At 28.2% G+C, this 15,290-nt stretch overlaps 1 protein-coding gene across 1 annotated transcript in view; it reads left to right on the top strand.

Moving 5' to 3' along the window:
* Window positions 1-14,815: 14,815 nt before the first annotated feature.
* LOC129981666 (centrosomal protein of 152 kDa-like) overlaps window positions 14,816-15,290 on the top strand; it is a 29,378-nt gene continuing 28,903 nt past the window's right edge. Inside the window, exon 1 of the mRNA XM_056092603.1 lies at window positions 14,816-15,269. Coding sequence (XP_055948578.1) covers window positions 15,156-15,269 — 114 coding nt within the window. The 5' untranslated portion in view covers window positions 14,816-15,155. The remainder of the gene's footprint in view (window positions 15,270-15,290) is intronic.

The following is a 15,290-nucleotide window of genomic DNA, read 5'->3' on the forward strand; positions in this document are numbered from 1 at the left end:
AATGAGAGTGATAGAAAAGGTAATGATGTAAGTTTATCCATCGTGTGATGTATTATATCCATCTGGATGTGAGATGGTAATTTTATTGGAACTATATTTATGCTAGATTGTAAAAAGAAGAAACAAACCTGGACGGGACGCAAAGGGAACTCGTTTGGTTTACAAATTGCCTGCTATTGAAGATGTCAATGCGATGCGATGCCTATTTGAAACATGCAATTTCATTTCGAATTTTATTTGAAGGATAGTTATGACAAAGAAGTCCATTTAAGGAAGGCATATCGTAATTTCTAATGAGACTTTACATAATCACTAAGCGTTATGTTTCATTTAATTTCAAGCTGTTGATACGTTGTCTAATATTTGTCAATTTTGTGAATTTTAAAGTAATTAAATGATAGAGGATAAAAGGAGTCTCACTTTAGAAATTATTTCCTTTGTAATATTTGTAGGAATTCATAACAGAAAATAAGTATTCTTGATATTGTTGCTAAAAATTTTAGTTTGCAGAGGCATGATTTTATTTCAGTTTGCAAATTGTTATTTAATGGAGGGTTTGTTTGTTTTTTTCATGTCTAAAGAAAAAAGTTGAATAATTTTATAAACTTGATACAGCATAACTTTAATTATGTAAACCACGTGAATTTTCTTTCTCTAGATAAACATAATCAACATAAATAAAGGTTGCACATAGTGCAATGGGTGTAAAATAATCTATTAAATTTCTTACAAGTCGATCCATATTTCTGTAACAATCTATCAATTATCGATGTTTCTTATCTTATAAACATTTATTTATTTGGTTTGTTTTTGCTTTTACATACTGAGTGGCAAACATTTTTACTAAGTTACTGCTATATTTTTCATAATGGAAACATATTTTATTATTTGTATGAAGCATATTCTATTCAATTAAAAGAATTTGTGAACAGATTTTAAAAATCAGACTTAGATATAGTATAATTTCAGATGCATAAAAAATATAATTAAGTATCTTATAGGAAAGTTATAAACAAAATATAGAAAAATTTACTCTGTAAGATGCAAAAAAAAAAAAAATCTGTACTGACAGAGAAAATGGAAATAGCGATTCTACGTTGATACAAGAAATAAAGAACCGTCTATACAAGAAATTCTGATAAATTAAATCTATACGCTATAAAAGAAGGTATAAAGAAATATGATGTCATATATTATGTCGGCTGAAGAACCAAATAAATGGTAAAATGCTTTGTAAGTATGGTGAAAAAGGAAACATGTAACGAATAAAGATATTTATCTTTTCTTTGAAGTATGGCATGAAACATTTCATCTTAGTTTTTGGATGATTTCTGAAATTCGGGTGTTTTTATTGAGTATATGTAATCTATACTTTATTGCACATTAAAAAAAATATTTCCCTGATAATAATTTTGCTTTCACAAAAATTTTCCAAGTTAATTGTTTTAAAAATGCATGCGGATGCATTAGCCTATAATGGATGAAAATTTCTTAACTGGATGCAATAATACACTTGAGAGACTGCTGATATTTTGATATATTTTGCGTTTAGTATTTTTGATAAATCACATTCAATTCATTGATTCATTTTGTATTAAGACAATTGATTGTATCTTAATTTGTTATGGAGTGGCTTCCAATTGCATTGCTGGTCCCATATCCAAATACAAAGAGAGTATTATATTGGGCGAAAAAGAACTTTTATCATTATTATTTACTTTCTAAATGGATCACTAAGTCCATTTATTTATTTATTTACTTATAAAAGCCAACATGGGACGAATTATGGGCAAAATTAAGAATAACGTAAAATAATGCATAAGAATTTCATACCTATACAAAAAATAAACTTTATAAATATTAATTTATATAAAATAATAAAATTTAGAATTACACAGCAGTTAAATTAAACAAAATAATAACTAAAACATAGTATATTCAACAACACGAATAAAATGTAACAAAAAAAATTCAGATCAGAAACCAGAATATTAGAGAAAGGAATAGGAAATTAATACAAACAATATTCCCCAATTATGTAACATAACATTTTGCTATGTTGTGTATGTATTATTGTATAATATTGTATTGTATTGTATTCTATAATATTGTATTGTATTGTATAATTTTGTATTGTATTGTATAATATTATATGTATTATACAATCACGAAACATGTATTTGAAAAAGTATCCTCTATTAATAAGAACATCAAAATAAAATGAATGCAAAAAAAGAATTCGTCTCAAATATACTTAGAAATCAGAAATGCCCATTGTTTCTCATGATAAAGAATTAAGGATTCACTTTTTCATATTATTTTGAACCAAATTTTCCTTGGCTGCTTTCATTGATTAAACCAATTTAAGTATTTCTTTTATACACTTATAAATAGAAATTTCTTTATAAATATGGCATTTATCTGATGCTTTTAAATTTAATTTTTGTTTCATTCTCTAAACCTAATGTCACTATCGTTTACTGAATAAGTGAAAATGTACAATGAATTATCGATTTACAAATTATAACTCTGTTGTAGCTCAATTAATCATTCCTGAGATCTTAAGCATCTCAGCCATAGAAGCAATAATTATATGCAACGTTTCACTACCCAAATATTTGTCAGATGGCACTCCAAGCTGGAGTTGCTTCCAAAGGTCCATTTATAGGAAAAAGGGAACAAGTTTTGCCACCGAAAATGCATCCCCCATCGGGTTGGTAAAAATTATTTGAAGATGAAAGGCATAGGGAGTCACCAGTTGTTTTGACAGGTTTATTCTCTAATAAGAAGAGTTTGCCTTGGCCATTTTGTTCTAGTCCACCGATTCCAATTTGTTAAACTGTTTGTAAAATTCGGAGCTTACCAGTTTTATCCCGCTCCATATGAATCCGCCCATACCTACATTCCAGGTTCTCGGTGTCGAACGCAGCTGCCGTTCAAAATGGTCGTTCATTTGTTTTCCCGCCAATTGTAGCTGACACTGTAGGACAATAACGAATCGAAGATGTGATTAACTGTGCTTAAGGACTAAGTTCCCGTTTTTCGAAATGCGAAATTTTAAAACTGGGTGATTTACTGAGATTATATTAATATTCAAAACAAATGATTTAGCATTAATGTCAGAGTAAAAAAAAAAAAAATGTTAAATTGTTTTTTAAGATATGCGTACTGTAACAAAACTCAAAAATTTTGTAAGAATCTATAATTATAATGCGTGTGTATAATGAGTGTTTATAACAACCTAACAGCAAATTTAAAAAATTCTTCTGACATAACTTTTCAAGGTCAAATAGCTTTTGAGGGGGTGCAGTTGATACTAATACATAGTTCAAATTTATGTTCTTTAATAATAATATGGGTATAATATTTGTATATTATGATCCTTACTAATTTAATGATCTTTATATTATTTTAATGATTTTTAATAATAATAAAGATGTATATGTGAGTGTGCGTTCATATTGGCACCCTACAACGCAGATTGAAACAAAATGTTAGATAACTAAAATATGCACTATGAGTGGATTTTTCAAATGTCAGTTATTTTACAAATAAGCAAAATATGGATATCTATCGTTGATAATGTGCTAAAATATTATCACACTAAGATTATGATAAAGATTAAGAATAAAAAAATTGTATCTTTTTCGTGATATCCATTTTGGTATCAAGAAATTTTTTGCAGAATTTTGACAGTCTTTTTTTAAAATATTGAATTAAAAGTAATTTTTTCTTTGTTACGATGAAATTTAAGCCATTTTTATTGCTTTTATGAATAGTTAATCGCGTTTTCATTACTATTGTTAAAAGCTATGGAATAAAGATTTTTTTCCATGTTATTAGGCAATATTTTTGCTAATTTTTACTTTATCACTACTTTTGTTCATGATTTATAGATGCAGCTCTCTAAATTATCAAAAATTGTTTCCAATATTGTATACTGAAAATTATATTGGTTATTCTTTAATATTTTTTAACTAATTGACAAGTCAACTAGCTTGCTATTGGTGTTCCTCATGTATTACAATTGAAATACCTCTCACCATAGTAATACTGAAATTTACTGAGCATTTTGTATGCACAGCATAAGATAGCGTGAAGTTATATGTTAAATGACTAGGAAATTTATGTCTTCAACAAGACTGAGACCTTCATATAACTAGACTTCTTTGAAAAATTAATCTCTACGAATAATAAAAATGAATGTGTGTGTGTGTGAAATATTTATTGTTTATTCTAAAATCTTTAAAACTATAGTGAAAGAGAAAAAATACCAAAAACAGATATACATATATTCTATATTATTCTGATTCATTGAAAAGCAAACATCCGACATTTTAGTAATAATCAATCATAATTTACATATTTTGTAAACGGAATCGAAATTCATTAAGGCTTTATACATATTTCTTTTCTATAGTTTATCATAATTCAATGCAAATTTTATGTCGATCTAATATTTCATTTCCATCAGATCTTTTGTAATTTCGCATTCTTTCTTTTGATTTACGATATTTTTCTCCTTCTTTTTCATAGAACTCTCTAGACGTGCTTTTAAAGTATTCTTACTTTACATGATTCCTCATTTTGCATTCATAAATACAGTATTCTACTCTTTCCTTCAGATCCATCATAAATACGAACGTCTGATTTTCCAAAGAAAATGTCGATTGATGTTTTCTGTATATCCGTAGCGTTCCGTTATAATTTACCTTTATATAAGCATTTCCCAATGTTATTTAGAGCATGTTTTGCATTTTTAAATACTGTTTTTATTACCTATCATTTAGCAAATTTTGTCGTTTTTTTAGATTAGTTTTATATATCTGTCCTCTATGGTATTGTTAATATTATTATTTTTTTAATTTTAGTTTTGTATAGTTAAAATTAATGCTAATTTTAAAAGCTTTTGTGAACTATTTTCGAACGAATCGTGCATTTTTGAGCTTTAATTGGATGATGTTGATGACATCTCAGTCACCAAACTTTATCCAAACTTCTACACCGCACCAACTATTGGATATTTGATCACAATTGATTTCATCATATACATCATATATCATATCATCATATACGCAATAGATTTCATCATATACAAATCTGGTGGGACTGAGTAGTGAGTTCCATCATACTGTTCTCCGTTCCTAAACTCATAACTCAGTCACTAGATGAAGGTGGTCTTCCTTTGAATTATGGATTAATTAAATTAATATTAAATAACTCTTTTTTTCTATTTTTATAGCCCATTTTATGTATTTTTTATTCTTATTTTCATTTTTTACATTTTCAAAAAGCAGTTTTTTTTTCCAATGATGAGCAATTTTCTTATCATTCGAAAAAAAAGAATATTTCAAAAAAATAAATATTTTAGATTTTATTTTCTTTAACGTTCTACTTTATCGAAAATAAGATTCTTTTTATTTTTTGATGTAAAAATTATACAAAGTGAAATGGTTGGAATTCGCGAAAAATTCGTCCTCGAAATTTTGATGAATCTCCACGTTTCAAATCTCCCTGAGTTCGAAGAACACATGTTTGAAATTTGGTCTGCCTGTGAGCACAATAACTTAAAAACCTTTTGAGCTGGAAAGATGAAATTTGGTACGCAACATTTACATCAAATTTATAGACTTCTATTAAATTTTGAATGAAATCTCTTTGGAGGAAGTTTGTCTGTCTGGAGAAGAGTTAGTTAACATAATAGTAACAAAACTAAAAAAAAAAAATGAATAAAATTTTGATAAACATTTAGCATCTAGTGTGTAAATCTGTATCAAATTTTGAATTTTGTTTTCAAATGTTCATGATCTATTGGTTTGAACATTCGCATGCTTGTAAACACAATTACTCAAAAAAGCAATAATTTAAATAAATGAAATTTGATATATGAACATGCAACTAAAATTCTAATTTCTGTATCAAATTTTGTTTCCAATTTCTTGGAAAAAAAGCATCTAAAACGCATTTTCGCTTTTCTTTACTATACTAAAAAGAATAAAACTCTCAGATGAAAGACTCTTAAAAAAGAGATCTGAATACTTGTAGCATTCACAAGATTACTCAAGGTTCAGAATTTTAAAGGGATAGAATTGGGTAATGGCATAACGAAGATAACAGGCACCCGAGGCATAATTTTTCCGTTCCCACTCTTTATAAATAAATACAGATAGCGCCAGGAGCATGACATCATTTCGCCTTCCCCCTTGATTACATTTTTATCTCAGCAATGACGTAAAAACATGGACGTTTGTTTAAATGAAGGCTGGTCCCGAGGCTCCTCCCCGTGGCATCTATACCTTCATTGCTCCTTGGCCGCTTGGGGAGGGGCATAACACTTTTATTTCGAAGTATAATTCTAAAATTTGCTGGAGATTATTCAAACTGACTGATTTATATCCATTATTGTTGAATGTGGTGAGCTAGTTTTTATTTCTGATAAAATTAGCAATTTCCGAATATAATTTCAGTATCATCATGCATTCTTAGAAAAATATCTTGATTAAACTATTTTTTCATGCTCCATTTTCTTATTTTCTTTGTTGCATATCGATTCGTCTTAAGAGTTTTTCGATTGCATCTCTCAGCCAGGTCCTATATATATTTTTTAAAGATTTGATCATACAAATCGGAATTTCTTTAAAGAAAAGTCATCTGAGCAAACGAGAATTTCAGCGCCAAATCTTCCCCACAAAATAGCCAGCTCAGAAGGCAAAGATAAATCTTTCACGTAGAGATGCTAAGCAACCCTGCTCAAATTTTACGCCCCAGCCACCTCACATGGGGCTTTCAAGACAGCCCCGAAAGATGAAATATTCATGGGGAGGAGGCATGAATGCAAGATTTCACACCGCAAACCGCAGACACTTAATTTGACTTATATTAACATTTGGAAAGAGAGAAGAAGAAAGACTGGCAGAGAGCGCTGTAACAGCGGACCACATAATTTCAATTAACCATTCTCCGGTAGACCCGGAAAAGGAGGTATAAGATGTGTACGTGAGAAACAGCTTTCTAGTAGTTTCCGTTGTAGAGTAAAATACATCGATTGTGTTCTCAGCGACGGCACTGTTCAACAGTTTTCCGATGTAGTCTGCAGTTGCTGGTTTGGTACACCGGAATTCCCAATACAATACTCATACTATAGAAACTCAGCCGTCTGAGTGAGCCCTGATACTCGAAAATATTGTAGTATCTTACAAAATATTTTGATAGTATTTGTACAATAAATCCAATTTTAACGTACAATAGAAGATACTTGATACTTCAATATTAATCAATTGAAAGTTTCTTATAGTATCAAAACTTTTAGCATAACGTGTGATTCAAATGCATTTCATTTGAAAAATCTGAATTGCTAGAAATGGAAAAGTAACATCAACTTGATACGATCTTAAGTTTAGCTTTCCGTTTATTAAAAATGAAGAAAATTTTTGATAGTGAATTTATTTATGGAAGAAATAAAGAAATTATTCTGCTTTAAATTAATATTCATTATCAAACATGAATAAATTAAAAAGTTGAAGACAAAATATTTCTTGAGGGACGCAAAGATGAATGTGTGTGTGTGTGTGTGTGTGTGTGTGTGTGTGTGTGTGTGTGTGTGTGTGTGTGTGTGTGTGTGTGTGTGTGTGTGTGTGTGTGTGTGTGTGTGTGTGTACATACATATATATATATATAAGTTTAGAATATTTTTTCAAGATTTCTTAAATTATTTTATTTTATATCTTTATAATAATTCTTTACTTAGTTAATATTTTTAGTAAATCTAGTAAAAACATAGACATATGCTGTCACCACTCTTTCAATATGGGCTTACCTACTCACAGAAATATAAAAGAGGATAGGAAGAGGTTATTATTGCTAAACTTAACAATGTGGTTATAAAACTAAATTTTAAATTTGTTCAGATTTCATATTTTGAAATTCTAAGTGAAACTATTTAATTCAAGCATTGTAAATTCAGTTTTCAAACTAAAGATTTTCTTCTGTTACCTTTTACCGTCAGTCAAACTAATGGAGAAAATCTTTATAAGCAATTGGAATATTTAGAAATTTTGCATTAATTTCACAGTTTATGAAAGCTTCATTTTGTCCACTATAAATGTTACTTTTTAAAGAGTTATAGTTGATTTTGTTTTAGGAGTTAAGGAACACAATCTTTTACTTAAAAAATATATTTATATTTAGATAATCCCTTCTATGGTGGAGCACCTCAAAATAAGGATGGGAAGCTTCCGGCATGGTGGTTGGTTCTCGCCACCTTGGAGGGCATACGAAAAGGTGGGGGGTCAGGCTCCTCCCATCGATGACGGAACGTACTTCCTTATGGAAAGATTGTACTGTGGCCGGTGATGACCCTTAGGACTCAACCACAGTTCCCGCCAGTGTTGTTGTTGCGGCGCTCCGGTCATTTTTATCCGCATGCCTTAAGGCGAGTCGGAGAATCAGTTATATGACTTTACATATTTATCAGAAGATATCTTTAGATATTTATCAGAAGAACGATTACTCTAAAATACTTTCTAACTGAAAAATTTTGATATTATTAACATAACTTATATTAAGAAATTATAATTTTATTTTAGATAAACATTTATTCATTTCATCAAAAATAGTAATAACGATAATTTATACTTTGGTGAACAAACCAAACTGATTTCACTTCGTTGAGTGTCCATTTAATTAATTAAATTAATGTAATCTCTCTCGGCAGTCAAATTTAATAATAAATTAATAGTTCTTTTCACTTGTTTTGACAATTCTTTTTTTATTATTATTATAGATGGCGATTTGTTTCCAATGTATTTGTTTTCCTTGATTGATATATTGGTCCGTTTGTTTCCAATGTATTTGTTTTCCTTAATTGATATATTGGTCCATTGTTTGATTTTACAATTTCCATTCCATGACATCATACAAATAGTTAATTATTGCAAATAATTATTTATTATAATCACATTTGCTCTTAGATGCTTGATTACTTTGATTTAAAAATGAAGAACATTTCATTCGTCTCTGAGTATAAAATCTGTTCTGCCCATTTGAGAAGGATATTAGATTATACATATTTATTTTGCATTTAAGATCCATTGATATACAGAACTCATCATGAAATGACGTTTGTGTACTTACTGAAACAAGCTGTTTAACCAGGCAATGAGATTCTCCAACAGTTCTGTAAAATTAGCTTTCCTTCAAAATATGTGCAGTTACACAATATGAGCTCACTGTTGCTCATTAGTGATGAAATTTGCATTTCTAAACTTAAACTCCCTTATTTCAACAAATAAGCAAACATTTAGCTAATTTGAAATGCCAATCCTCATTTAAAGTAGAGATGGCGAATATTTGCGAACAGTTATTCTATGCATAATATTAAAAAATGGTAAATGAATACTAAGAATGAATGATTCCTTTTTAGCACAAGATATTGCATGATGATATTGCCACGTTGTTGCTCGATACCCTGAATGTCGGTCAGTATCTATATGGTAATAATGTTACTGTGCATATTCTACAAGTAGTATCAACTTCAGGACCTGTGGCAAATTGTTTCAAAACCTGATGGATACTCCTTCGAACATTGGCCAATGCATGTTAATTCCATCATAGTTCAATATTCATATGCCTTAATAACCATAAGTAATTGTACGATATTTACACGACATTGTTCAATATTTTGAATGTTAGACAATGTTATGAAGATATCTTAAACATGTTATCGAGTATGTTGTGCTAAAGGGAATTGATGTGTAGCAAAAGCGTGAAGAGATTCATCCTGCTTCAAGTGTCCTATTTATATGACCAAGAAGTGTGAATGCAAAATATTTTCTAAAGTAATCCTCCAGTAATTTCAAATATAGACATTAAAATAGGTAACTATGTTAAAAAGTTGATTTTTTGAAAAAATGTTAATATTTTTTTCTGACTATTCGTAATTTCTTAATAGTCTTCTTTTTATTTCTAAGCTTATTCTTTGGAAAATTACTTGATTTTATGTTTGAATGAGACATGCTTTAAGGCTATTTTACGTATTTAAAAATTATTTCCACAAATTCTGAATTTCCAGAATTTTTTTACGAAAAAAAAAATTATAAATTATAATCTAATGCTTATTTTTTGTTCAAATTTGTTGTAATAATTATTCAGTATGTTCGTAAGTTATAAACTAGAGAGTTAAAAAAAAATCTGTATATTTGAAAATAAGCAACAGTTGTTTAAATGCTTTAAAGTTCTGAAAAAAATTGAAAATTTCATTTTATTTATCTATTAAATCCCCATAGTTAAAGATTGTATGAAAGGAGAGTTTCTTTTTTAGTTCGGGCACTAAGAAATATATTTATTAAACTTTCTGCAATATTTTCAGCAAATCATTCGGTAAACTTTTTTAACTAGAAGGTTTTTACGTTATGCTTCTTTTTAACCAAAAAACAATTCCAATTTGCAGAACACTTTTGACACTGTACTGGTATACTTTGATTTCAATGATGATTTTTTCAATATACTTTATACAAAATTCAAAAATATTACAGTTTTACAGAGTTTTTAAAGGAATTCATCCCGAAAGTAGTCTCATGCCTTAATTCAGTTCAATCAAACGTCATTAATTATTTGAATCTACTGAATCAGTAAACAAGTTTCAGCAGAAATCTGTTCATGGGATACAATAATCAATCTAATTCATTGACATTTAACATTTTGAATGAATTTGTTGTGTAGAAATAAATGCAGTAAAAGCATGTTATAACAACTAGTGGCGGATTTTCATTAATCTAACTAAGCAATAAAGCAATGGGGTCAATTCACGGTCACGTGTCATGTACCAAACAAACCGCTTCTGTTCAATTTTCAATCGTTCTGCGCATGTCGTGATGTCTGTCGATAACGTTGATGAAACCATCGTTTTGTAAATATTACGCTAGCCGATCAATTATTAAAAACTTCGGATTTTTTAAAAAAAGATATTATTTTGAATTATTTAATCCAAGTTTTTGTAGTTATATAATTTTATTTTTTATATTAAAATTTTAATTAGTATTTTCAATGGAATTATGGTTTTTGCATAATTAATTACCATCGCTTTTTAATTCGTTTGGTGCCACTTTATTCTTTCCTTTCCCATTTCCCTTCCTTTTTTATCCAAAGGATACATTTTAACAAACAACTATGGCAGTGTTTTTGAAAAATTACATATGTTCTTTTTTACATATTATTTAAATATTATTGAATGTTGAATCTTATGAATATAGTTCTTTTAAAAAATAATTTTTACTCTTAGATAAGTTAATATTTTAAAGCTTACTAATAAAATTATTACATTTTTTTCTTATGTAATTATTTTTATTAATATTGAGACTTTGATGTTTTATGTTTGGTCAGAGGAAAGAACATGAAACTCAAATTAGTATATATTGAATAAATTAGGTTTACAATTTCAAATTATGAAATATAAAAGGCATAGATACCTTTTTTTAAATCTATGCAACTTATGAATCAGTTATTTCATTTTAATTTGTAGAAATCATTGAAGGAAAACAAACTAAATCAAATTTTCATAATTTTTATTTACACATTACAAAAAATATATATATACAGATAAAATATATATGATAATTATTTGGAAAAATAGGATCAAATGGATGTTTTAATGCACTCACTAATTCAAAAAAACTATTTACTATTTATCAACATCTATTTTTCTAGACACTTAGAAATAATATAAACACAATATTACAAGAATGTCAATGTAAATGATGAAATCAGTTTTATTCAACAGAAACATCCTAGATACTAAACAACATTTTTTTTTATTACCAATAAAAACATAATGTTGAACAATATACTTTTAAAGCAGAAAATGTATGAATTTTTTTGCTAAAGTTACATTGATAAAAATTAAGTTGAATGAATATCGTAAAATAAAACAAAAACATATAATACAGTAAATTTAATAAACAAGAATAAGGTCATGATAAATATATATAGAGAGAGAGAGAGAATTAAAATAGGATATAAAGAGTAGTTGAAAGAAACACTTTTATGCTTTTACAGAATTTTATAATTCAAGATTGATATGTTAAAGAAATAGAAAATAAATAAATAAAAATAAATAATAATAAATTTTAAAAAAAGTCCAATATTTTCTGGAATGAATTTCTTTCTTTCTTACAGAATCCTGAAGTTCTTGTAGCTCATTTTGCAAATTGCTGATCTTGTCGATTATTTCAGAAAAAGTAATAGTCTGGGAAGAAGCAGAGTACATTTCACTGAAATCGGAATTCATATAATTTTGCTTAGTAATCAATTCTCTTGCATTTATATACTTAACTAAATGACATGTCTTTTCAAAACTTAAATATATATATATATATATATATATATATATATATATATATATATATATATATATATATATTTCTTATATATAGCATTCAATTTATCAAATTAAGAGCACTTTTAATAAAATACATCAATTATATATATATATTATAACAGTCAATAAGAAAATTGGATTTTTAGTGGTTAGTAAAGAATTCACTTACTAAATAAATCGTTAAGAAATTTATTCACTTCCACCTAAGTTTAGCATTATAGCAGTTGTTATTTTTGCAACAGGAATTTGTTTACTTACATTAATTAAATTTAGATAAAATTTTGTAGAAAAATGCAATGTAATATTCATGTAAACATTTTAAAACCTTCTAAGCATATTCAAAATTATCAGAAATTTCACCAAATGTGAATAAAGTAAATTCGAAATGCACTCATGTTTTTGTTTGATTGTTTTTGATGGCAAATCACTTACCGATTTCTTTTTCTTCGAAGAGTTTTTCTACCAAATTACTGGAACAGCTATATTTAATAAATGGACACACACTGAATGAATTCTTCAAAATGATCGGAGCATATCACCGACTTCGAAGGCTTGAAAAAATCTATACCAAAGCTATCAACCCAAGTCAGGATTGTTGAAAGGAAAATAAGAAAACATTTTATCATGACAGTCACTCTTGTATTTCACATTAAAGCATGCATCCATCAGCACACCAGTATTTCCTCTGTTAACACATAATAAGAGGAAAAAAAATGACTCAAACATTATAACTTCAAATGTAAACAAAAAAAACCGCTTTATATTCGGCGGAGAACGTTAATGGCAGACTAATCGACGAAAGCGGTGCGGATGAAACTTAAATGCCATGCGCGAATAGCTCATGACATGTGACTTTTACGTCACATGAATTGACCCCATTGGATGGAACGAAAAAACGAACTTTTGATTTTTAATTTGGAATAAAGCGGAAAAGTTACCTTTTGATGTAGATAAAATTAATTATAAATATGAGCAATATTAGAGTACGTCTTGAAGTGCCGCAAAAGAGTTAAAGTTTCATAAAATTGAAATTTTTCCTACATTTTAAAGTTTTTTTTACGAAAAAATCAACTTTTGATTTTTAATTTGTAATTTGATTTTTAATCACACTAGGGATGACGAATATTTTACGAGCGGTTATTACGTAACCAATATCAAAAAGTCACAAATACAAGTGATCAATACTTTTCAAAGAGGGGTGTGATTCAAATCCTTGATACGATCTTACTGGCGATATTTCGATTATAGGTTTTGGATCACGATAGAAACTAAAAATCGATACGATATCACTGAAATTTTCCTGAGCGGTGACTTCACTGGAAAGTAACAATCGATACGATCTGTCCAATGGAAGTTCTCGAACATAACAGGAAAGGAGAAATCTGTGAACGGATTGAAAAGTAAACGGACCGGTTATTGGAATCATCGTATCACTGAATTACATATCACTGAAATTTATCGGAGCAGTGACTTTACTGGAAAGTGTGAAGTCGCCGCTCCACTTCATGAGAGTAACCGGTCTTACTGGTATTCGTATGTGTTGATGCACTGTTCCATACAAATCGTTCTTAATTGCTTGTGATTTGACTTTGCATGTATTCCATTTACTGCTGGCGCCATCTATTGGTAGAATATAGAACTAAAGTAAACAATTTAAAGAAATGACATTTATATTTAATTCAAATTTTTCAGAAAATGGTTTACTCCAGAAGAATTACAGAAATTAAATAAATAGTTTTGAAAAAAAATCAAATTTAAGAAGTAAGCTGAAAAATAGATAAATTAATTCAATCACACGTCACTTAAATTAGTAAATTAAGTATTAATTACAATTAATAAATTTTATATTTAATATTAAATAATAATTTTAAATTAATAATATGATTAAAATAACAGATATTTGGAACAAATATTTAAAAATTACAATAGCAAAATTATTTGTTATTCAAAAAATCGTGGATTATGCATCTATAAATCACACCCCTCTTTGAAAAGTATTGATCACTTGTATTTGTGACTTTTTGATATTGGTTACGTAATTACCGCTCGTAAAATATTCGTCATCCCTACCAGTAAGATCGTATCAAGGATTTGAATCACACCCCTCTTTGAAAAGTATTGATCACTTGCATTTGTGTCTTTTTGATATTGGTTACGTAATAATCGCTCGTATAATATTCGTCATACCTACTAATTAATAATAACTTGCATGAAATTATCGCTTAAAGAATCGCCAGTCACAATAATTGCTTATTTAATCTTGCATTCTTTTACTGCAATAAGTAAAGAAAAAACATTGATTGAATTTGAACTTTAAATTTTAAGTGTCAGGCATTTATAACCACTTTGCAGATCAGTACAGGAATAATAAAAATAGTTTCGTTTTAAATAACAGCCAGTGAACACCTCAACTCATTCATATAAAATAAACAAAATAGCGAGTGTTGTAGAAAAATACCGCGTTTTATGAAAATTATAAATGACATTATTTAATCTAAATAATATCAATCATATATTAGCGGTAGCTGAAAAGATAACCTGATTTTGTTTTATCCATTATTTGTACACTTATATTGATACTTATCGATATTTATTATGTTACATGATGTTGAAACTGCATCATTCTACCTGTCATATGAAATCTAATCCACAGCTCAATTATCTTTTACTTAGTCTTTGAGATAATTGATTACTAAATATTTTTAGTTAAAGAATACAAAGTGTGATTATTTACATCAGAATATTGGTGATCATATCATTTTCATAAATAATAAATTCAACTATGGATGTCGGTTTCAGTAGCATTGGTGTCAGTAGCTTTCCTGATAAAATTGCTCCAAGCTCCGATGATGTTGAAGGAGCAGTATACGCAGATCTGGAAAAGTTAAATAAGGAGGTATGTTTGCTGAATTAAAAT

Source organism: Argiope bruennichi, chromosome 1 (assembly GCF_947563725.1).
Source record: "Argiope bruennichi chromosome 1, qqArgBrue1.1, whole genome shotgun sequence".
Taxonomy (NCBI): Eukaryota; Metazoa; Arthropoda; class Arachnida; order Araneae; family Araneidae; genus Argiope; species Argiope bruennichi.